Here is a 26523-nt window from a genome sequence, read left to right on the forward strand (position 1 = left end):
ACATGAACAACGCATGACAACTTCATCTTTTTTTTCATCTGGCCATAATTACACTTCAGAAGAGCTCTAACATTGCCGATAGATTGGCTTGAAGCAGCTCGGAGCGCCACTTAAATATCAGGAGTGTTGGGAAGGGCTTTCTGCTTCGGCCGCTACAGTTTCTGTATGGCACAAGCTTCCTTTGTCTCTGTTTTATGTCAGAGTCTGAGTAACTTTCCATTTGTCTCTCTGCTGTCTAGCATCAAATGCTATCTCCCACAGTCACTCTGCTTTCTTCGTGTGGATGTCAAGACAGGCTTTCTGGACTTGCTTCTTCTTGTTAAGGTTTGATAGTTTTACACAACACCTTCAAATCATTTATTAGGCATGGCATCAGCAAGTGCTCAGCACTTTCTTAACTATCGACAAGAAATCAAGTCAGGTGTTTTGTGAAATTATCTGATATGACAGAATTGCTGAAAAATTAGCTCAAATCATTCTAAGGGCTCTCTCTCTCTCTCTCTCTCTCTCTCTCTCTCTCTCTCTCTCTCTGTCTCTCTGTCTCTGTCTCTCTGTCTCTCTCTCTTTCTCTTATAATCTGTTTCATTTGTAATTTAAAAATGTCCCTAAAGATAAGAAGAAAATACAGAGGCTTTGAGTATTGAACCACTCATGAAGTTACACATATTTTCTTGCAGATGAGGAATCTTGGGCTCATCAGATGACTAATTTTATTATAAATCAGAGACAGGCACAGCTCATTTTTGGGGAGAAGAACACAGCCTACATGGCAGGGAGACTTGGCCTGTGAAGAGAGCACACCTGGCTGAGGTGCCATAGGGTAAGACAAGGGACAACCTGGGAAAGATGCTATATTGTGTTTCTGGGGGCAAAGGATTCTGGGAGACAGATATAGAGAAGGGTGCCTGCTGACAACATATGCTGAGGAAAGTGTTTGCCCTTTTCACATGTTTTCTCAATTCCTGGGGTAATGACGACAATTAATCTAAGGACCACTAAATGTTACACCGGCTCTCATTTATCAAGCCCTTATCCTTATATATTCGAGGATGCTTCAGTCATTAGCACACTCAGTCTTTATAATTAGATAAAATACATCATTAAGAAGAATACTAGCTAAACTGTGCCATTAATTTTGCACTAAAATGACTGACACGTCAGATGAAGTCCATACTTCACTGGCAGAAGCTTCATGTGTCTGTAGTGAGTTTGTAAAGCAGGAAAATTTCAAGCTATACTTGACTTCACAGGGCAATCAGCTTATTTCTTCTAGATTACTGTGCTACGTCTTCTGCCAGTTGAGGCATGCAGGCTGGCTTTCTGCTGCCAAACTACATTTAATGCAGCACCCTTCCCACCATCCTATGCTGCCCAAGCTTCCCATATGAAAGCTCCTCTGTGTGAGACAGAAGGCATTACACACTTCAAAAGCTCAAGCAACTCAGAGAATCAAAATTATAATAAAATTCTAGCTCTTCTTTAATCAAGTAGAATATAGGAGTTTATTCATTTGCTTATTCAAAATCATATTTGAACCACCAAAAATATGTGTACTTTGTGAGAGTACTGGACTCATTGGCCTATATCATATCTAGGGAAAAATATAATCTGTCCTCACATGTTAGGGGAAATATAGTGAGAAAAATTCAAATTATTTTTAATGTATTGGACTTCTAATCTTCACTGTTTTAAGATTAGGTAGCCACAATCGTTATATAAGAGATGTCTTTCGTGGGAAATGAACATGGTGTTAATTTTCATTGTGTCAATTCTATAAAGTAAGGCTTTTGAAATCATTTGCTGATGAATGAACAGGTAATCCTGTTGGTTGAAGAGAATATAAACATGTATATTTCCTTTTATATTTTGGAGGATATTTTTATGAAAGAAATGGGGAATTATTGTTTGTGGTTGATTAAAGTAGCCATTTATTGCTATTCTGTTTTGCCATCTACTTTAAGGAAGTGTCGTAATCCTGACCTTCTGTGGAGAAGTCAGGGAACGCAGACTTTGAAGCTGCCTAGGGACACACTTTCATCCTGAACTGTTTAGGGGTCTCTGCAGCCAACAGTTACGCGCTCTGCAGTTTCCATAGGAAGCCTTCATCTGTAGCGTGTTTGTTTCACAATGTGTAATGCTTGGTACTAATAATCTACATAAAGGAAAGAGAGAAAAAATTAAGTTAAGGTGCAAGACTTGCACTCAATTAAGACCCATGTTTCATGAAAATGTAAATGGATATACTTAAGTGAATATTTTAGCAATTTCCCTAATAGGTGTGTAAAATGGGCAATGAAGCTTTCCTCATGCTTACAAAAAAATCTTATAAAGGAGTTGAAAAGTCAACTGGTAGAAATTATTAGTTAGTTAACTAATTTACAGGGTACAAATTATAACAAGGAATCACAGCACAATTTCCACTCAGTGACATGCCATTAATTATTTAATCACAAAAATATAAAAATAGAAGAAATATGTTGTCTTGGTTGTAGGTTTTTCTGTTTTCTCCTTTAAACAGTAATTTTAGATTACAAGTATAATGTACATTTATTGGAAGAACTTAAGCATGAATAATATTTTCCATATTTTCCTCCAGCTTTTTAAAACAAAATAAGGTCCCTTATACACTCCTATCTATCTATCTATCTATCTATCTATCTATCTATCTATCTATCATCTATCATCTATCTATTATCTATTTATGTATCTATATAGACTTAGCTGAGTAGTTTAACAGTATACTATAAATATCCCTTTTTGCAGGAGAGAGAGCCTCATTTTTCTGCACCATTTTTAATATTTGTTATGTATACAATGCTCTACCCACTTCTATGTCTGCAGGCCAGAAGAGAGCATTCAATCACATTATAGATGGTTGTGAGCCACCATGTGGTTGCTGGGAATTGAACTCAGGACCTCTGGAAGAGCAGCCAGTGCCCTTAACCTCTGAGCCATCTCTCCAGCCCCTTTCTGCATTATTATATGTAACAGACTCTTAGTTCTTGTGTTGATATACTATGATTTGATTTACTTTTATTTTTTTAATTATTTATTATTCTGCATGCCTGTATACCTACATGCAAGAAGATCACATTGTAGATGGTTGGGAGCCTCCCTGTGGTTGCTGGGAATTGAACTCAGGACCTCTGGAAGAGCAGTCAGTGCCCTTAACCTCTGAGCCATCTCTCCAGCCCCTTGATTTACTTTTAATAATTTATTTTTACAGAGTTTTTCTTATTAATTATAATACATAATGACTTAATTATGGCATTTTAAGGCGTTTTAGTGACCTCCCTTACCTTCCACATCTAGTGGTCTAAATATCACATGTATTTTACTCCCATTCTTGGTCTCCTTCTAGTTTTACAACCTATACCACACCTAATCTACTCAAATATGTAAATATTGAAATTATGGTCTACATGTGAAAGGGGACATGCAGCATTTGTCTTTCTGAGTGTTCGGGATTACTTCACTTATTATGATACTTTCTTAAAATTTTTATGATTAATTTTATTATTTTTAGCTGAATAAAATGCCACTGTGTGTATGAACCACATTTTCATCATCATTTTATCGGTGAGTATACTTGTGGTAGGACTCAGAGTCCCTGGGTATTGGTAAATGATTGATTGGTATTCTTAAATACTTAGTTCCCACGTTTTCCACGTATTTTCTATCTTGAAACAGTTTCATAATAAAAAAAAACCACCATGCTGACACTTTCATATATTCTTATTTGATCATTTCTTATCAATTTCTGGCAATGTCATTTCTAGATCAAAAAGCCATTTATTTTTTTGCTGACTTTCAGGAAAGAAATGTCCTTTTCTTCAGTCAGCTTTATGTGATAGCCTGTTACGTTCATTCTCTCTAAAGCAATTGCTGTCTTTTAATGCATGTGATGACGTCAATAGAACATTATGATACTTGATTCGCTTTTGTATTTTTCCTGTTTTCAACTCTTCACTTGCTGGTGTATTTAGGAAGACATTCACTCCTATTATAAGTTAACATACTTTTATAGTTTATTTTTTCAATTTATATATTTAAATCCAAATAAAATTTATTTTTATATGAAGATTAGGAAGAGGTATAGTTTCATTTGAAAAATAATGACCATATTTGGGTAACAACGCCTTTTTTCACTATATACTTGTTTGTCTATAATATTGACTATATATTAAATTTGGATACCTTTTGCAATTATTTATCTTGATAGTCAATCTGATAAAATTTAAAGCCTCCAAGGAGACATACTGTTTAGTGTATCTGTAAAGGTATTTTCAGAGAGTTTTAACTTAGAGAAGGAATACCCTTTCTGAATGTGTGTGGCACTGTCATACGGGCAGGAGAGTAAGCTGAATAAAATGGGAAAAGTGAGTTCACACCAGCATCCATCTCTCTCTGCAGTGTGACCAGCCTTCTCACAGCATCATGACTATGCCTCTGGCTCTGTCATTCACTGTATCTTCTCTTTTCTCCAGAAACTAGAGTAAACACACCTTCCCACAAGCTGCTTTTTGTCATAATTGGCCTCAGTGATAAGAAAAGTAATTGGTATACTTAGGTAACTTTTCACTCTATTCACTTTATATATTTCAAGTCTGAAACCACATATAAGAAGTTAAAATAGTATTTTTTTTTTTTTTGCAGTTTTTCTGTGGTTAGTAAGTTGTGTTCTACCCTGCCACCAGATGCATCTTTTATGTCCACAGATCAGATGTGATGGTGTACACTTTATAACCCTAGCACTTGGGAGTCAGAGAGAGTAGGCTAACAAGTTCAACGTCAGCTTTAGCTACATATGCAGGCCCTGTCACCAAAACAAACCACACACACACACACACACACACACACACACACACACACACACACACACAAAACTCAACCAAACAATAAATCCCAAAACCCCCTAAATTAAAACAATACAACAAAACAACAACAAAAACCCAACCAAACATTTTGTCAACTTATAAAAATATATCACATAGAAAATTTGATATTTCCCTTTAATTTTATATAAGAAAATTAGGAATTTAATTTTTCTCATTTTGACCTGTTGTATCTTATTATATTTTAATTGCTATTTACTTATGCATCTATGTATTTATTGTGTGTGGTGTATGTTCGTGTGTATGTGTATGCACAGTGGTATGTGTGAAGAGTCAGAGGGTGACTTGCAGGAGTCAGGTGTTCTTTCCTTCCACAATATGGACCTCCAAGTTAAACTCAGGTTGGGAAGCTTGGTAGTAAGCCCCTTGGTCATCTGAGACATTTTGCTGGCCCTGTTTTATTAGATTTTACAGTGCTTAGGAAACTATTGTGACTTTATAATTTTATACTGAAATACTATTAATTATTCTTGTATTATTCATTCTTTCGATCCAAAATGTATTCTGATATTTATTGTTGGTTTTAAGAAATAAAATTTAAATCTATAGTTATTTATAAAAGTCTATGATAATTTATCATTAATCAGAAACTCTCAGCATAAACAAAATTGTTCATTTGTGACTTCACGAATGTGGGATTCTTAAGTCAGAATGCATATGTGCTTGAATGTTGTATATATTATCAAATTTATTTTTACAGGGCTACAACAGTTTGCACATCCATCAACAATGTGGAAGGGTGCCCATTTTATCCAGTGAAGTAGATTACCAAACTCTTGGCTTTAAACTAGAAGAAAAAAAAAATCAATTTTAAAAATTTCATCTTCTTACTTGTAAGTATATTTGAACAAGTCATATATTGATAGAATAGTTTTTGTTTTATTTTCTGTGGAATATTTTTCGATTTTTTAAAAACCAATTTAAAAATAGAGACATTGAACTTTTCCTTTATGGATTTCTAATAATCCCTTATAAAGGCAAGAACTCTTTTTGGTATTAAGATTAATTTTTGTTCTAGCTTTAAATTTGTATATCGCACTTTTTTGTGTGACTTTATACAATGTAGAAATCTTTGATTTGCCACTTAAAGGTTATAAGTCAATTTGCCCAGGTTTTCTTTTAAGAAAATTATTTATATTTACAGACTGAGGATATAGTGGAATGGAATTCAGATGTGCACCTAACTTAAATGTTGGGTGGGTAAGGCAGCTGCCTGTAATTCCCAATGTGGCCAGTAGAGTCCCCAGATCAAGCTATTCAAAGAGACTCATCATTAAGCTTTGGCCTTGATTGGCAGGCACTTCCTTAAGGAACAAAAAAGAAGATGCATGGAGAATAACATCAACCTTGGGCACACACATGTATGTATATCCATGTAGTATGCATACTACACACACACACACACACACACACACACACACACACACGGAAGATGTAAAAAGAATATTATATTTAATGTGATGAAATGAGTCCTGAATTATAGGCTATAAATTATTTTTCAGATAACTACCCGGCTGTTGCAACACATTTCCTCTACAGACCATCTCTCTTAGACATGTCTATCTCAGACAGGATTTTATCATATGCAGAATTTTCACTTGTAGTTAAGTGTGTTTATAAACATATTATATCCATTATTATCTCTGCATTGGGCATCAATGCTATAGTTTTATTTTAATGCTATATTTTATTATATTGTATATACATATGTACATATGTATAAATTTGCATGCTCCTTTTGTATCTTGCCTGTTTACTAAACCCTGCTATATTTAATTAATAGTGGAATAGAGTTTTGCCTCCTTTCACCTTTGTTTCTCTGTGTCCTCCCTTTTCTGATTATGTTAACTGGTTCTTCCCATTTGTGCACCTTCTATTTATCTGCAAATCTCAACCTCTCTATTCCCTGTCTATAGCAATGTCTCTCATCTCTCTATTACCTACCTATATTCCCTCATTCATTTATTATCTGCCTATCTATCTATCTATCTATCTATCTATCTATCTATCTATCTACCTATCTGTAATCTATCACTTTTGGCAACAGCATCTATCTATCATCACCTCTCTATCATCTATCTGAAATTGATATCCCCTTACAAGTAATTTTGGGGGTAATGTCATTAGTTATTACCTATCAAACATGATTCTGTTTCTTTCAGAGGAGATCGATGTATTTCACCATACCCTCCCCCACCAAACAAACAAAAGCAAACAAAAAAAGTATCCATTTATTTTATCTAGATGTTTGGTACTTTTTGGGGTGGTAGTGGGACTGTTGAAAGGTAGAAACAGGGCCTGTCAGTCTATTTCAGGCTGGGCTTAAATACACAGGCCTCCCTGTAGTTCCTGCGAACAAGAACTGCAGGAGTGTTCTATTTTTTTTTTTTAAATGAAGTTCTCATTAGTTTTGCTGACTGGTGGATAATGTCTTTAACTTTATATAAAAATGATTATACACTCATTTTTTTAAATCTAGATAAAAGAGAAATTATAATGATAGAATTCTCACATTAACTATTTCCTAATCTGCCCTAAATCCTCCTTGGTCAGAATTCATAGATTTTACACCCACTGTTAGTTTGTTAACAAAGTATAAAATCCCTTTCCGAAAATCTCTGAAGACAAACATATTTTTCAGGCATTTAAATAAAAATGCTTAAAACTTGATCTGAAATTATGTGGAATTCATTATAATTATTCAATATCTGTAATATGATTATTATATTTTTGCAGAAATGTGGTTTTATTCACTGAAGAATGTTATTTCACACTACTGCTGAAATATAGCTTATAAACTGTTTTCTCCAGTAAAATCTATTAACTAAATGTATTAAGCAGTAACTAAGTAATTGTATTTTTATTTTAGAATTTTCACTATATTTATGACCATAAATATAGTTTGCTTTTACTTTTAATTTGAAATCTTTGCTTTGCTTTAATCAATATTATACTCATTACAAAAGAGGATGCCTCCTTGCATCCTCTCTGGAAAAGCTCAATGGCATTTAAATTATCCTTTTCTTAAACACATGATGAAAAATTTAAAAACATGAAACAACAATATGTATATAAAATATTCATCAATAAGAAGGCCTATGAAATGAAAGCCAGAGTTCCCTGCTTTCACATCTCTTCTGGTCACTGAATCACAGTTTAAACGTCAGTGTGTATTTTTCTAGAACTCTTCTTACGTGATGCACAGAAATAATAAAAGTATTTACTTAGACTCAAACCTGATTAATACTGAGATGACGCAATGTTATTTATGTTTTGAAACATCATTATACTTGTGACTTTCCACACAATTCTGTTTTATTTATGATCATTGTGAGTTTGCCTTTACCTGCTAACCTTCACAAGTAAATACCGAACCATTACATCCATTACTCCCCTCCCCTGTCCTCTGCTCCCCTCCCTCCCTCCATCCTCCCTCCCCCCCCATTCTCTCTTAATGGGCATTTTTGCATGCACATATGTGAGTGGATGTGTGGAAAAAAGAATTTTACATCATGTGTCTTCCTCAAACACTCTTCATCAAATTACTTGAGAACAGGTCTTCTATGCAGCTGGAATTTACCCATTCAGTTAGACTTGCTGGCCAGTGAGCTTCAGGGCTCCACTCATCCGCACCTCCATAATGCCTGGATTTCAGACATCTGCTGCACCCAGCTTTTTACCTGGGCACTGCAGAGACAAGCACAGGTCCTCAGGCCTATGGAAAGTACTGGACCCCTTGAAACACCTCCCTAGCTCTCACGATAGCCATTCTACTATAGAAATAATTAGGTGTTTCTATTCCCATACAATTTAATATAATTTAGTACACGTATCTCATTTCATATGCATTAAATATATCATATAAGAGGCATAATAGATGTAGTATGCATTGCTGCATTCTATTGTTTTACATGGCAAAGAAAAATGTCAGTAGTATGTTTATAAAGGCTGTGATATATTTCACTTCTCCACTGAAAACAATAAGATCATGTCACCTTTTCATTCTTAAAATGCAGTGAAAATTTCATACATGATTATGGGACAAAGAACACATCATACAATAATCAATTTCAAGTGACATGAAAAATTTCACAGAAAACACTTTCCTAAAAATAGTCCAACATTTTCTCAACTCTTTTCTGAAAGCTTTTGTCAATAAGAAGTATTTCCAATATTAGAAATTTTATCCATACACAATTGGTGTCTTGTCCCTGTAACGTCTTGATTCCTTTTAGTTAAGTCTGTTTCCCAGCTTACTAAACAAGACTGTCTTCTGAGAATTTTCTTTATGAATTATTCGCTTATATTTTACCTCATGGGGCTGGTTTTTATTTCTTTCTTATTCGCTTCAAGGAACTCTGTGTGTGTATTAGGGCTACTGCTGTTCATGGCGAATCTTTAGAAGGTATAAAATACCATACAGAGTGTAACCTGCACTCTGATGCCCTTATGGCCAGCCTTCTACCTGCCTTACCTCCATGACAACTAAACTAGCAGAGAGTAAGGAGTGCGGGGTTAATGATTTGAATACAACTTGAGTCAACTTTAGTTCAGTTAGAAGAGGGACGCATATATAGAGGCAGCGGCAGCGGCAGCGGCAGTGGCAGAGGCTGAGATTTGCAGCTGGGAACCCTCCGGCAGAGGCGATCAGCGTGTTGACCGGTGGGAATTGTTGCGGGAGAGGGGACTCAGTGCAAAATTTGGGCCCGGAGACCCTAGCTGAGCTCAGCGCTTGGTTTGGGCCCCATGACCCAAGCTCAACTCGTAGGTTTTTTTTTTTTTTTTCGTGTGTGTGTGTGAGGGACTTTCTTGGTTTTGGTTTTGGTTTTTTCCAGACAGGTTTCTCTGTGTAGCCTTGGCTGTCTTAGACTCACTTTGTAGACCAGGATGGCCTAGAGCTCACAGCAAGATCCTGCCTCTACGTCCCAAGTGCTGGGATTAAAGGCGTGCACCACCATGCCCAGCTAATGTCCTGTTTTTTTTTTTGTTTGTTTGTTTGTTTGTTTTTTTAAAGAGGGTGTTTGGGTCACCAGCTTTTGTAGGTGTGCAGAGGAAAGAGAAGCCATTGCTCAAGATTTTTACTAAAATCAGTGCATTCATGTGCCTGTATCTGAAGTAGAAGTTTACGTTTATTTTTCCTCTAATATTATTATGCATGCACTGCCTGGCCATTCACATTCTCCCCTAATGTTTTCCTACTCTGATTACACCGACAGTTTTTCTTAGTACTCCACTAAGTTGAATAAAAATGAAGTCTTTTTTATGGCTTGCTTGTGTTTATTCAGAACCACTAGACACCCTGCTTGAGGTAAGCATCGGGATGAACAAGTTTAAAATCACTCTTTATTCTTAACCTGATTAGAGAAAAGTTCTAGAAGTTCCATGCTCCCAAACTGATATTTACAAATTAAATCGGGAAAAAAAAGTGTGTCATTGTTTGTTTAGGTAATGGATTAACTTGTACTTTTTAAAATTAACAACACTCAGTTATATAATAATTGTTATGTTTCTCATTGGTAACTCTTGTTTCTCCAAAAGACAATGTATGGTTTTTCCTTGTTTTGTTTGCTCACAAATAATCTCAAAGCAAGGACTTTTATATTAGCTGATACTAAAATGTAAGGTAAGATATGATAGATTCTATCACCTAAGTGTTTAGTTTGTTATCGTTAATGCATCTTGCTTTAGTTCTAACCTAGGAAGCCAGAAAAATCAATCTTGATATGCAAAAGGGGAAGAATTTGACAACCAAGACAATCAGATTTATGCAAACCAAATAATATTTGTCTGCCAAGATCATCAACATCTATGAAGATTTAAGAACTTGTACAAATTACTGTGTATAAATTAGAAACTGTTGCCTGTACCTGAAATGCATAGGGCATAGTTTCAACTTGTGCCTTTACTTTAATCTAAGAAGAAAGGAGACATATTTTTATATAATAGTTTTCACTATAATGGACAAATTTACCTTCTAATGTAATGAGACCAGCTTACACTGTGCTGGGATTTTCAGCACACTCCTACTTATAGTTGGTCATGCTATTTATTTTCCTTCCAGCTTTTCTACATATGTGGCATCTGTTTCTATTTTCTTAACGATGCTTAGAAAATTAGCAAATCAAGCATGGGCTCTGTCTACCTCATTAATAAAATATAGGCCTTAGGGGCTCTCAACGTCCTTTGGCATTGATCATGCTTTATGTTTTGAAGACAACTGTCAAATTAATGACATTCAGCAATAAAAACAACATCTCTTAATAGTATGTTGTAATCAAGAGTTACTCCTTCTACTTATTTGAATCTGGATACATTTCCCTTTATTATTCTTAAAAAGGGAAAGTTGGTTTGGAAACAGCAAGGTGAAATAGAAATGGTCCTCGTATACTGTGTCATGGACACAGCAGCAGAAAACTTAACTAATGGAAATTTGCATTTAGCATGAACTCTTCAGTTATGCAAATAGGTGATTCAATTAAAGTTCATCCATTACACATTTGCAAAGAGAGTTTTATTTGAAGACAAATTTCTAAGATATAAGTACAAGCTAATTGATTGAGCTAGAAATGAGTGAGTTAACCCAGAAGCAGAAAGACTTAAATGGTATATACTCACTTATATCTGCATACTAGCCCAAGGGGCATGCCCCACGAAAGCCTTCACTTACCAGGAAACTGGGACAGAGGGGAGGACATCCTATTGGGACTTTAGATGAGAGAAGCATGGGAGAATGGCAAAGTAGAAGGATCCAGAAGGTCCTAGAAACCTACAAGTAGAACATTATGATAGGCAGATTTGGGCCCAGGGGTCCCGCTCAAACTAAGGCACCAGCCAAGGACAATACAGGCAGTAAACTTTAAACCCCTACCCAGATCTAGCCAATGGACAGAACATTCTCCACAGTTGAGTGGAGAGTGGGATATGACTTTCTCACGTACTCTAGTGCCTCACATTTGACCATGTCCCCTGGAGGGGGAGACCTGGTGGCACTCAGAGGAAGGACAGCAGGTTACTAAGAAGAGACTTGATACCCTATGAGCACATACAGGGGGAGGTAATCTCCCTCAGGAACAGTCATAGGGGAGGGGAATAAGGGGAAAAGGGGAGGGAGGGAAGAATGGGAGGACACAAGGGACGGGATAACCATTGAGATGTAACAAGAATAAATTAATAATAAAAAATGAAAAAAAAGTACAAGCTAATTTTTAGTAGTGGCGTATTAAATATGGCTAGTTTGAAGTGGCTGTCTTAACATTTGACTAGACATGAAGTCTAGGTGTGGTGTAGGGTTTGCTGGGTATCTTGGGCGATGTGTTAGATGCATGCATCAACATTGCCTCCTAAATATATAGGGTGGAGTCTCTTAGCTCTGAGAGGATGCTGAGTGTGTACCGACAAGTCTTAAACTGCAGGCGTTACTAGAAAAAGCAGGGCAAAGTCAACAAGGGCCACCTGGGGAAGACAACACTCTCAAGGACCTGTTTAGATGGTTACTTCCAAACAACAGTTTTTTTTCTCCAGTTAAGGACTTGTCAATCCCACTTTTGAAGATTGATTGGATAGCTGAGCTTTCTTTCTTTTCCTCCTTGGAGAAAATGAAAAATAACAAGTCCTCTTCTACTTTAGACTAACCATTCATAAACTTTGTGACAGTTACGTCTCCCCTGGGCCTTCTCTTCTGGACAAATTATGCTAACTCCTCCAGTCTGTCCTCCCAGGTCCTATTTCTCAACCATTAAATCACCTTACTGTTCCTTCTTGTATCTTTTCCAGTTTCTTTAACATTTTCAGAAATATGAAGTTTTAAATCATGTATCTCTGCATACACAGGGCAAGTTAGAACTTCGAGGGAAGAGTGCTCCTAGCTCCTGAGGCAGAGATGCTCACTGTATATCAATTTGGTAAGAAGAAAAAGAGAAGTCAAATGAACCACCTAATAGCTTAAAATAATGGATTTATATGATCCGAAACAGGAAAGCCTATGTGCGGAAAAACACCAGAAGGGCTCATTATTAGTACTTTGGGAAGATACCAAACCACAAAAGTTATTTTTAAAATAGTGAGAGTCACTTTTGTTTTGTCTTTAAATAACCCGGTGCTTTTTAAAAATATATTTTATTAATTTATTCATAGTACATCTCAATTGTTATGCCATTCCTTGTATCTTCCCATTCCTCCCTCCCTCCCATTTCCCTCTTACTCCCCTCCCCTATGACTGTGGACAGGACATTCTCCACAGTTGAGTGGAGAGTGGGGACTGATTCACATGAACCCTGGTGCCCCATATTTGACCACATCCCCTGGATTGGGAGGCCTGGTGGCACTCAGAGAAAGGGTAGCAGGCTACCAAGAAGAGACTTGACACCCTATGATCATATACAGGGGGAGGAGGTCCCCGTCAGTGACAGCTTTTTTTTAAACTAATTGTCCATCTGTTAAAGAAAAGACTACTAGGTGAATTAACAGAAATTTAATCATACATATTAATTTCCTAGAAGATTTAAATATATATATATATATAGGCACTGTTGTTCCATTCAAGAGCACATCAATTCATCCTTAGAGTGATGAGAAGGACTAGAATCACTTTCCTCCCAAGCACATGCAAATGCCAAGGAGGCACTTGTGGATTCTTAGCTAGTAAATTATCTCCCCCGCCCCTTTGGCTAGACAGAACCACTAGGCAGAGTGTGATTGTACTGTCTTCGCTGACAGAGTGCCCTGGGTGGTCACTGCTTTGCAGGGTCTTCCCTAGGGTACTATTGTGATAGCAGATGACTAAGACGTGATTTTTCTCAACTATTCCAATTCATGAGGGGAAAAATGAACCCATAATCCTATACACAAGTCATCTCCTCATGTATTGCAATTTCTGTGAGGCCAGGGATCTTCTATTATGAAAGTCTAGAGGATCCCGCCCCACCACACACACACTTCAACACACACATCGGTTTCAGTCTTTCTTGCTTGAATTTAACTACGCTTATAATTGAATTTATATTTTTTGGTCAACTTTAAACTCAAAGTCTTATTTATGTCCAACCCAAAATACCTGGCCCTTGCTCCATTCTCTGTCTGAAGATACACAATACACCATGAAATTTGGAAAACTGCTTCACAGGCTCCAAGATAGAGAGAAATGCAACCACTATAAAAATGTAGCACTGAGTTCTCTCCAACAGTCTCTTTATAAATCAACAATAAATAACAGGGGTCACAACAAGCCAGCCTACGAGAGTTCTTATTCCCCAGGTGAAAAGCTTCTCAGTTCACCCATCCCTAGCACATTTTTACTTTAAAGCTACAGAAAAACATCCATGCCAGCTCTGTCCATTTTGAAAATCCAGAGGCAGCTCTTAGAGGGCTCTTGCACTGAATGGCGTGCAGGTGTGAAACACTGGCGTCTTGTCCTAACCCGTTCTTGAAAGCTAACGCAGGGCATTCTTACCATTTTTGCAGACAGGACAACACTGCTCTGGTTCATAGATTGGGTTGACACACTCAGGAACTGCGCAGTCTGCTACAACACAGTGAACTTCATTGCTGGGCTCACAGCGGCACCATTCGCATGGAGAGGGCTAGGAACAAATCTCAAATTAGCCCCTTTTCTCCTATAACTTAATGCTTGCACATTCATTTGCTGTCAGAAGACAAGACATTAGAGTTTATATCGACTTTAATTCCATTTACCAAGTGTATGCTCGTTCTGCCCCCACAAAGGAAGGCAACCCGTGTATCCAAGCCAAGGTGAGTTGGGAAGCACAGATCAGGTCTCTGTGAATAATGAATTGCTCTGCACCTGTGTCCTTATTTTGCAGAGTAGCATTTGAACACCAAAACCTGATCATTGATTGTTTCCAGAGGCACTGAGCGCATTGCCTTCCGCTGGGGAGCAAGATAACAGCAGAACTTAGGAAGTGACTTCTGCCATTTTTGCTCCCTAAGAAAGGTATCCACTAAACGCACAGCTGACCCTTCCTATGAATGCTTGTTCACAGCAACTTAAGCTTAAGTGGCATTTTCTTGGTGTGAATGTTAGAGGGAATTTTGCCTGGAATCCAAACGTTCAGATCCAGCCTCCTGAGATAATTTTTGAGTACCTTACCCCTTGCCTGCTTGCTTTGAGAAGTGAACTAAAATCGATTGACCTAAACAGTCACCATGAAAGCATGAGCCAGGGACTCTATGATGGAAATGGAAAATAATTAAGATAATTCAAAGCTGAAATAGTTTCAACTTCACAGTACTTACCAAGTGTGAATGAATGGATTTCCAGTTTCTCTTCCAGGAAATGCCAGTGACCCTTTCCCTTTCCTCTTTTATAGACCTAGCTCTACTGCATCATGAATCTTAGGCTGGGGCTCCCAGGATGAAAAGTTGGTGCTCTAGGAAGTCACACATTGTCCACATTTTCCTAACCAAGCTAGTTGCTCCTAGGAAGTGCTGCCTGCAGCGTGCTGTCACAGTTCTATACCTGCAAACTGATCTAATGAAACCCTCTTTTCCTCATCCGTGCTTGCTACCCAAACTTCTGATCTGTTCTTGGTACTTTCAGAATTAAGTAACTTGGGTAATCAGTGTTTCCTGTCTCAAGTAGTTTGTGCAGGAGAGAAAACAGTGAATTGATTATTTAAAAAATTAATTTAATCTCCATTTTGTGCTTAAAGAACAATTGCCAAATGGTACTTATCTTAGTTTCTGGAAAATATTGCTCTGTTTTAGTGTGATAGATCAGCTTATTGAAGATAACACTTAATCTCTGCACCAGTTAAGTTTAAGAATTATAGAACAATCCATTGGGCTTGCCCATGCTTTGTCATGCCTTTGAAATGTTTTAGTTATTATTGTACTAAGATATTATATATTATTTGTTTTATTATTCCTGCCCTAACTCAAATAAAGGAAAAGCTATTTAATCCTCATCTCATAGATGACTGACTAGGTTGGTAGACATACAACAGTTTTTACAGGTTCTATGGATACATACAGGACAGAGATTTGAAGGGAGAGTGTGATCAAATCCTACCCTGCTGTTTGGCAACGAAAGCACCATGCATTGTGCCCTCATCTGAGTAGTTGATGCTCCATGGTTTCCAAACTTGTCCGTGTATACCAGGTCCAGAGGAATAACCACTAACACTGGGAACATTGGCTTATGGAGGATATGTACATCTTGTTAAGAACTTTGCCGACTTTTGCAGTTAGCGCATTACAACTCTCACAGACATTTATCAAATGAAATTATGAAGTATAAGACAGACATGCTTGTATTTGGGGGAGACTGTGGCATCGTGTTTTGGAGTCTGGAATGATGCTTGGTGGTGTCTTGGAAAGAAATGAACAGAAGATTTAATCCAATAAATGATGGATATGCATGCAGAGGCCCACCTAGGAATCCCAAGGACTCTTGGAAAGAGCAAAGACTACAGGACTTAGTGATGAAAGTATGCTTGAGATGAAAGGGTTGAGTAATGAAACAAATTAGGAAGAGAAAATTATTTTTCCAATTCTTAGTACCTCCTGGTGATTCTTGAGCCTGGATTATTTATGTTTGATTCAAGAATCGCACCTGAAAGCCTTGTGATTTGTTCTTTCCGGTTATCTTTCTTTGAGACCTTATTCTATCATTTCTCACTGTATGTGCCCTCCAGTCTCAGCACGGCTGGCACATCGTGTGCCAGTCAGTCCACCCTCTAACTTGCCTTTGCTTACCCGGATCTCAGTCAGTGTTCCAGAACACTTTGAGGAGTCGTGCCTGCACCCCAACCTTTATTTCTTCAAATATTAAACCTGTGGTTCTCAAGATACAGTCAAATCGAACCCATCAGCCTCCTGGTGAGGCCCCTGCCAGCCTTGGCTAGTCTCACTGGCTCTGACAACATTGCCAATCTCTTTCTCAATCTGACTTTTCCATGGCCTTAGCCTTCCTTTGCATTTTTGAAAAGACACGTTTTAAAACAGAGGTAAGTTAGCAGAAGCAACCACTGTGCTTAAGTTCTTTAAGCACATTAAGTTCAGATTTTTAAAAATTTTGCTACCTTACAGCATAAACTTACAAGGTTTGGTGTTTCTGATAAAGGGTCACATATTTTATTATTATTATTATTATTATTATTATTATTATTATTATTATTATTATTATTATTATTACTATTATTATTATTAATTTTAAAGAGTCACATCTTAAATTCTGAGCTGGTTAAAATGTTCTTTTATCAGATCCTTCAATGTGAAAACTACAGATTACTTAAAAATGTTTCCGTAAAACCAAGATTAAAGACTAAGGCTATCTTTAGGAGAATCAAAGAATGCTGAAATAAGTACATAGGAAATAGCCTTACTACTTTTTCTGTCTTTTTAAAAATAAGAACAGGTGGAGCAATTGTCATCTAGATATTTGGGAAGGCAGATGATGAAATTATACCATTCTAAAATTTTATTTCTTCTTTCAAAGAAATCCCAGAGACTGCTTTACTTCTAAGCAATATTTTAAAAAATGATATGTATTCTACATTTACATTTTCATATCATATATTTGCATGTATGAATACAGAATACATTTATTTATTAATGCCCATATTAGGTGGTATGAATACTATGTGCACCTTACAAATGTGTTATATTTCTAACCTAGTGGTTTGCAGTTGTTAATATGGAACTGTAAGCAGGGACTATATAATTCATCTGTATTTCCCACTGTCACCAAATACATTGCATCTGTGACAAATGCTATCCCAGGTAGCCCTAGAATACAAATGACTCTTGTTTCTGAACTTATATATATGTATATATTAGACAAATATGATTGGATAAAGCAATCAGTGTCCCTAAGTATTGGCTTAGGTGACTAGAATGTACATTCTCTTTCTTGGTAGCAGAATGGGAAAATGGAAGGTACATCTGGTTAAAAATGGTCAGCTTCTGAAGACCTTGAAGCTGAAACTGAACTGCAAAGTGACCATGCTCTGAGAATGTTTGGTGAATAGGAGGCATGGGTTGGAACCCTGGAAACGGTGTCGTGAACATTCCATGGCATTTTTAAATTGGAAAAGCAGCCTAGGAACCAGAAACATAAGTTACTGGAATAACAAAATAATTTCAGAAAATGGCTAAATATTTTCATTGTGAGAATGTGGGAGCTAATGTGCTCATCACTGTAGGCCAAACTAAGTTTAGAAGAATATTGTCTAGCACGCTGGTTGCTTAGGATTGTCCATGTGTTTATAAAAATGCATGTTGGTTTTTTTTTTTTTTTTTTCATTCTGAATACCCAAGAAACATTCTTCCACACCTGAGGAAAGCTTGGACAATCGAGTCATCAGTAATTATGGGTGTCTGCTGGTATCATTGTCAGTTAGGCATGGCATACAAATTCCAGCCTGAAAAGTACAAGAAGTACACGGCATCCCCACATTTTCTGCCATCTACACTGCCTGTTCAAAAGCTACCTTTAATTCACGCACATTTTTATTTTACTGGTTTTTCATGCTTGCCTATTGCCTTCATAGTTTTTTTTTAAGCTTCTGATAATATATGTTCATTTCTGAACTCTCAGCTCACAGAAGATGACTTAGCATGACAATAAATATTTAACAAAATCTACAATTTTGCAGATTTCGTGCAGAATCTGTGTTTTCTTATCTGCCCAGAGCCACACCTCTGGCAGCTTTATCTGTGCTCCTTGTATAAGGAAAGGATTTTGACTCAATGGGATGTCAGCATTCTATTTAAATATTATAAAGCACACTTTGAGGGAACAGATCCCTGACTGTAAGTTGTGAAATAACTGTCTGGGCTCCAAATATTATGGCAGCAGACACAAACTAACTCTGTCAAGGTAACTCATAAGATTCATTGTGCTGATCTCAGGTAAGTCAATCTACCAGCTCTGCATCTGCCAGCTTATGTAGCGGTGGATGATTCTAGGCTTTTATTTCACTAGAAAACACTGTGCTAACTAAATGTAAGGCACAAGTATATGCAGAAGTACTTGAAGGTCTGTGAAAAGGCTAGTTCTATCTATAATGTGTGCTGAGGTGAACAGGGCTTATTTATCACAGTGATTTTAGTATATTATAAAATACATTATTTTAGCAGAGAGTACTGGTTGAAAACAGTCATTTCTTTTAAAGGAAGGAACAAAATATGGAGCCCAACAAAACACTTCTTGAGTATTCTGAGAAAAAGAAACTTGATTCTTAGAAAGGTCTCTGAGAATGCTGTTAAAACTTGATGGGCAGATGTAAGGATGTGTGAGAGAGAGTCTAGAGGCCAGGATTTGTTGTGGTAACTAAATCACTGACTTCCTGCCCAAGTAATAGCAAGCTTCATGCACTCAGGGTTGTTTCATTTCTTTGATCATGAGCAAAAGTTATCAAAGAAAATATAGCTTGGCTCTGTTAACAATGCAATCCATTGGAACAATTATTTTTTTTAAAAAGTTTAACCCCAACAAATGAGAAGTGTTGCTTCATGAAGCACTCTTCTTTTGGAGATAATTTATGGCATAAATTTTTATCACTTTATGGAACAAGTCTCATTACTTCCAAACTGGATGTGAAACTTGAAAGGCTCTATTTCAAATTTGCTGATGCCTGTCAGGAATCTCACTGTTCACTTCATTAAAATATATACATTAAATTACAAAGCGCAGGAATATTGAGCATGCACAGCCACTCCTGTAGATGGTGGTGATGGTGGTTGGCAGGCAGCAGATGCCACCAAATAATCAGCAGACCTGATGGATTTCAACAAAAACTCACAGTCATGTGAAAGATGACCCATAGCATCTGATTAAAACTCTGCTTTGTGTTTCTGATCTAATGAGCTTTCAATGACCCCTCCAGCGGGATGCTCTAGTGACCCCAGTTTTTTTTGAACATTGAGGTTGCAACTCATCAAATTATGGAGATACAACTGGATACGTCTTTAAGAATATCAATAATGCTGAAGCAAATAGAAAAACCTGATACAAATCTGCATGTCTATATATACATATCAATATCTGTTTATGCCTATATATCTATATCTATTTATGTCTATTTTTATGTACTTCCTCTGTCTCTTTCTACATTTCTATCTATGTAAATTTATACATATCTGTATCTACATAGCTATGTCTTTAAGTACATACCTAGCTATGTGTATCTATTGATATCTATCCCTAAATCTCCATATGTCTCTCCTTCTTTCTGTATGTCGAACAGCAAATGTTTATGCATGTATTATTTAAATGAGTTAAGTAGCAACATTTTTGTTTTCTTTTGATAAAGTTTGTAATTTGAAAATATATTATAAGATATTATCACCAAGGTACCTATCAAAACACCTTTCAATTTTGCTGAAAGTAAAAACATTTTATAAAAATGACTGTGAAGCCGGGCGCCGTGGCGCATGCCTGTAATTCCAGCATTTGGGAGGCAGAGGCAGGCAGACAGCTGTGAGTTCGAGGCCAGCCTGGTCTACAAAGCAAGTCCAGGACAGTCAAGGCTAAACAGAGAAATCCTGTCTCAAAAATAAAAATGGTTGTGAAATGTGTCTTGCTCATGCATTTATAATAAGCCAGATAGTTAATAAACTACAACTTAGAAAAGTACAAATTCAAAAAACTATTTGTTTCTTACAAATAGTTATCAGTACATCATGTATATGAGGTGAAGCAAATAAAGCTACATACTAGATATCATCCATCTATTCTAATCTCAATGGATGACTGCCCAGAAATTAAAATTTAGACAGGGAGGTGGTGGCAGTACACACCTTTAATCCCAGCACTTGAGAGCAAGGGTGGGAGCATCTTTGAGCTCAAGGCCAGTCTGGTCTATAGAATGCATTCCAGGACAGCCAGGTCTACAGAGAAACCCGGTCTCAAAAAACAAAAATAAAACAAAAAAAAAAAAAAAAAGGCTTATACAGGTGTGTTTTGATGTTTTAACCATAATAATTACTGGTACTGCTGTAATAAAAAACTAAATTTTAATTTTATTTTATCCGAGTTTAAGGAAAATGTAAGAAGATCAGAGAGTGGATAAAATGCCAATCTTAAAGTTGTCAACTATTTTGAAAAGTTCAGCCTTATACTGTGACAGTAACATAATTTTAAATGTATGTTTTTTCCCTGAAAGTTTTTTTTTTCTGAGAAACAGTAAACATTTTTGGAGACTTGATATCCTATGAGCATATACAGGGGGAGGAGGTCCCCCTCTGTCACAGACATAGGGGAGGGGAGTAGGGTGAAAGTGGGAGGGAGGGAGGAATGGGAGGATACAAGGAATGAGATAACAATTGAGATGTAATATGAATAAATTAATAAAATATATTTAAAAATATTTTATAATTTCTTGAGAATTTAACAAAGTGTATTTTGATCATATTTACACACTCCCTCCCTCTTCAATGTTCCCAGATCTACCCTAGCTCTTCCTCAACAGCTTAATGTTCTTATTTTTAACAAAAAAGAAAAACAGATCAACTCCAGTGACTTTTTGCATTTTGATTTGATACCACATATTCTGGTGGACAGATGATGTGTAGAACCAGTGCATTTAAAAAAAATACGATGTCCAAAATACAGCTTTTCTGAAGTGTGAATAGGTTCCAGAAAAACAAAACACAGGCAAGGAATGTGTCACCAAAGGCATTCTTTAGTTGCCGTAGCAGGACAGGGAAAGTAAACTTAGCAACAAAATGTCAGGGAGCCTTTTTCTTCTTTTAAGTTGCTGCTAACATCCTCAGATGAGAATCTGAAAGTATGGAGAAAGGTCACAGTAAAGAGCTGTGAAGTGTCACAGTGATACCTGTGCAATGCTCTAGAAAGGCAGCAGCCCGCGGCCCCTTCCCAACAAGCTGGTGTGAAGCTGCATTTGGTACATGAACATCCTGTGACAACAGGAATGAGCATGTTCATCCATGCCTGGACATCTGTGCAACGAAGATGCTCCGTGGACCACACATTTATGAAACAGGGAAAAGGAACACAGCTGCATAACCTTGAGATGTTTATAACGGCTGATGAGCGGCCACTGACAGGAACATTAAAACCAAATCCACCATAGTTATGGGAGAATATGAGGCCATGAGAATTCTATACTCTCAAAGAATCATGTAGAAAACAAGTACCACCAGCAGCATTTTACTGATTCACTGAAAGTAAGCGATGCCCGAAGAGAGAGTTTAATAGAACAGCCAGCTAGCATTGCACCATCGATAGAGAATCCAGATCCGTTAGAATCCAAGAGATGTGACAACAATGCCTGTTGTAATGGAAAGGAAAGAGAGCTGACTTTCTCAGGACTCTTGCCACTGTCTCGGTTTCCTCTAGGCAAAGATTTTCTAAAAGTTGAGTTATTTTCTTCCTATTCAATTTGGCAATAAAATTGTATATGGATGAAGAGCAGTAATTAAAAGTTAATTATATTAAGTGCTTTATAATTGTTAATACCGAAATATATCACGGTTCCAATTGAAAGGCCAAACAGTTTCCTCCTGCATTTTATAGTTCATTTTTTCACACTTAGTTCATAACTTACCCCATTCTAAGAATATATATGGGGCTGGCTTATGGGCAATGAAACTAAAGTATATTTTAATTAACAAAATCTTGACTGAGAATTTCCTTGACAAACTCCCTGGCCTTAGCATGTAATTTTGTAAACCTCCATGGCTGTGGTTTGTGCTGTCCGCTGGGGTCTATGGTTGTGTGATAACGTAAAACTCCCGGAGGAATTCTGCCATTACCTTCACTGCTCTGTTTATTACCTTGGGCAGATTCATCTTCTCCGGTGTGGGGTTTATCAATTTTTAGGGAAGAAACTGACAAATATATCCTCTTTACAAAACATTTCTGCTTCATTATATTTTGTTTATTTTGTGTGTTCCGTGGGGTGCATGAGTGTGGGGTGCACGTGTCACAGCGTACATGTAAAAGCCAGAGAGCAATTCGCAGGAGTCAGTTCCCTTCCCCTTAATGGTACTTAAGTATTCTCACTGGATTCCAAGGGGAAAGCGCAAAGTGTGGAGAAGCAGGCAGCCGATGCGGCTTTGGCCTTGTCAACAGCATAGCCCCCAACTGTATGGTAGTTCTCCTTCTCCCCCACCCCATGTGATCATTTGAAATACTTTTGAGATTTTTAAGGGAGTATGAAGCTCACATATCATTTAATTAAATCATGAAATAATTTGCTGGGCAGTGGTGGAGCATTCATTTAATCCTAGCACCTGGGAGCCAGAGGCAGGGGGTTCTCTGTGAGTTCGAGGCCAGCCCGGTCTAGAGAGTGAGTTCCAGGACAGCCAGAGCCACACAGAGACACCTTGTCTCAAAAACAAACACAACAACAACAAGTCAAAATCAACTACTACTACTGCTGCTAATAATAATAATAAATAAAAATAAAATAACATACTTATTTCAATTATAAGTTATTTAAAATATCCAATTTGTGAAAATTATATCATTAAGAGTCTTGAAAGCTAGCCAAACATGTTGCGAACTCTTACACGTTGCCATGCTTGCATTCAGTGAGTTGATTGAGAATGATGTTGGATAGCACAGGTAGACAGTTAAATAAATTAGTGTTTACCAAAGAAACTTTAATCCTTTGTTACAGTATTTGGAAAAACAGATTTTTGAAAGAGGAGGATAGCTTGGCTTCACAGTTGTTGGAAGTCCTGATTTTCCTATCTTCCTAGAATCTCATTAACAAAAGGAATATTCTTCATGTGATTGTCCTTTTGCTCCTTAATGAAGCTTTCTGAATCTCAGCAGTCAAAGGGTTGCTATTTTAGCAGGCATTTATTTTTAATGCTGGAGGAAAATTAAAGTTATGCTGAACAATTTTAATTTCCCTTGTCACACTTTGGAGGGCATGTGGAGCCAGTATGCAATGACTACAAGTAGAGTCTCAGAGTAGATCTTCATTGTTGTTGATATTTTTATTTTTAATACCTATGTGTGTATAACGTGCATAAGATATGCATGTTTTGGTGTGTAGAACTATGTGGGTGTCAGAGGACAATCTCAAGAGCTTGTCTTCACCTTCCACCTTGTTTGAAACAGGGTCTCTTGCTTTTGTATGCCAGGCTAGTCCGCTTGCCTGGGATTTTCTTGTCTCCTCTGTCCATGTCACTTTAGGAGTCCTGGGATTAGAGACTCTTGCTAAGGCACCTAGCTTTTATATAGGTTCTGGGGCTTTGAACTCATGAGCTCACAGCTGCGTGGCAAGCACTTTAACTACCGAACCATCTCACTAGCAGATCCAATGTGTAAAAGTATTTTAAAACATCAAAATTTGCAACAAATAATGTCGCTTAGCAGTTACTGCGGTCAGGGTGCACTCTCTCTGGCTTTGCTTTCAATTGAGTGTGCCTCTATACGTCTTGACAACGAGGATTTTAAAAATAAAGCCAGCTTATCCCGGCAAAATGTTAATTAGGAAACAAGATTCCTCACATTGCCAATGTATTGAATTGTGTGAAGGAGTTATGTGGCTAAAGATGCAATGATTCACAATAGAATAGTCAACAATAAAGGGAACATATATGTGTGTATATACATATATATCTGTATGTGTGTGTGTATGAATGTTCTTGTGCAAATCAAATGTTCCTAGATAGCTCAGCTATATTTCTTGCAAAATGTCTTACAGAGAACTCAGCAGGCTGATAAGGTATAGTAGAAACAGACCTAGAGTGAGAGTCAGAAATGGCTCCTTGGTTTGTCAGTCTTGGAACTCTCTATCTTATGTGGCAAGAAGAAAAAAAAAAAACAGATTTTTTGAAAACCTTTTGGAAAATGATGATAAACATATCAATAACTCAGTGTGTAGATGCACTTGCAAGACACATAAATCTGACCATTGTTGTTTGTGTTTATTTCTCCTTCCCGTGCCCCAGTCTGCCTCTCATCTCCCGAGTCTGCCTTGGCTGCCTCGCCTGATGCTCATGCAATGGACTGGTACCATGTTCCTTCTTTCCCTGTTTTTGTCACTATTTCCCCTGTGCTCTGAGCACTATTCTTGGTTCATTTCTCCCTGTTTCTGCTTTCTCTTTTTCCTCACTAACTTTTCAGTTTTCTCTAACATTCTTTCAATACTTTGACATCTCCACTCCAACTTTTTTCCTTTAGTTTTGAAATGTATTCTCTCTCTATTCCATTTCTTATACCAATCATAAGAAGACACCACTGTCAGTGGCCTTAATACCACTTGTGACAGTAAACTTGGTGCCTTCTTTATTTTGATACATTGCTCCATCATAATGGAATCATAGTGTTGACTATGACAACTGACTTTTAAGAATGCGATGATGGACTGATACCTACATAGACTATTTACACACCTTTGCTTATTAACATGACACTAATAATACATGGTGTTTATTATATTAAAACATAACATTCAACTTGTTTCACAATCAAAGGGGAGTACAGGGGAATATATAAACCTTTTAAAAATTTTGCTTCTTCACATTATTTGACAATAAATGGAATTACAATAGAATACCAATGAATAGAGCAGAACTATACTTTTTGGCATTACCTATACAAAGAAAGGATGGCTCAATGTATCTGCTATTAAGCACACACAGTAAGTAGGCAAATTTGTGTGTCTTTTTAAATGTTCAAGTTTGAAAAGTGAAAGTTTAGTCTACTTTCTGGTGAAACACTGACCATTTTTATTAGCCACAAGATGGAACAGAACACTTTGAAGGGAATAGAAAGAGAAATGTAGGTCATCAATCCACAACTTTGTCTCAAGAGGGCTATAGTGTTTTGGGACACCTCCATAGGAACCACAGGCAACATGTGAATACATAAGAATGGCTTTTTCCAATAAAAGTTTATTAATAAGACATATTGTGGATTGTTTTTTGGTCATGGTGTGCAGTGTACCAACTCTGGTCTTAGATTATTGGTAATACATAACTGGCATTGTTACTGTTATCTTTGTCTTGAAAATTATTTCTCTACTAAAGGAGCTATTTTATGTAATACAGATTTATAAATTACTGTAGGTAATCACACAGACACAGTTTTGGTAATTTCAAAAAATGAAAAGAAGAGATTAGTCAAGATAGAATGGTTTTTCTTCATTAGTTGCGCCTCTTTGTCACTAAGAGACTTAGACTTAAATTATTAATAGATTATTCCTTAAATTGCTTTTGAAGTTGTATGAACTTGAAGATGCCAATAGATGTCTAAGGGAAAGATATGTTCTACTCTCACATAAATGTGATATTTTTAAATTGAATTATGGGCTGGTAGTAATGGTAGTAAAATGTAAGTGGGCCCTTATGAATCACTATGATGTGTTAAGTAACATCCCCTATGATTTTTATTTGGGACACTTAAACATTGAGAAAAAAGAGAGAAAGAATGTGTGCCTATGTCACCTGAGCTCAGGTAGAGCCTGCTTTAAAATCCATTTTACCGCCGGGCGTGGTGGCACACGCCTTTAATCCCAACACTTGGGAGGCAGAGGCTGGTGGATCACTGTGAGTTCAAGGCCAGCCTGGTCTACAAAGTGAGTCCAGGACAGCCAAGGCTACACAGAGAGACTCTGTCTTGAAAAAAAAAAAAAAAAAACAAAGAAAACAAAAAAAAATCCATTTTACCCAACTGTTGAGTTCTTAA

The 26523-nt window shown here is 37.0% G+C and overlaps 1 protein-coding gene across 2 annotated transcripts in view; it reads right to left on the bottom strand.

The window, feature by feature from the left end:
• Positions 1-26523, bottom strand: part of Vwc2l (von Willebrand factor C domain containing 2 like) — a 206390-nt gene that overhangs the window by 167274 nt on the left and 12593 nt on the right. For both annotated transcript variants that reach the window (XM_051154138.1, XM_051154137.1), the window contains exon 3: positions 14344-14473. In XM_051154138.1, coding sequence (XP_051010095.1) covers positions 14344-14473 — 130 coding nt within the window. The remainder of the gene's footprint in view (positions 1-14343; positions 14474-26523) is intronic.

Source organism: Acomys russatus, chromosome 12, assembly GCF_903995435.1.
Source record: "Acomys russatus chromosome 12, mAcoRus1.1, whole genome shotgun sequence".
Taxonomy (NCBI): Eukaryota; Metazoa; Chordata; class Mammalia; order Rodentia; family Muridae; genus Acomys; species Acomys russatus.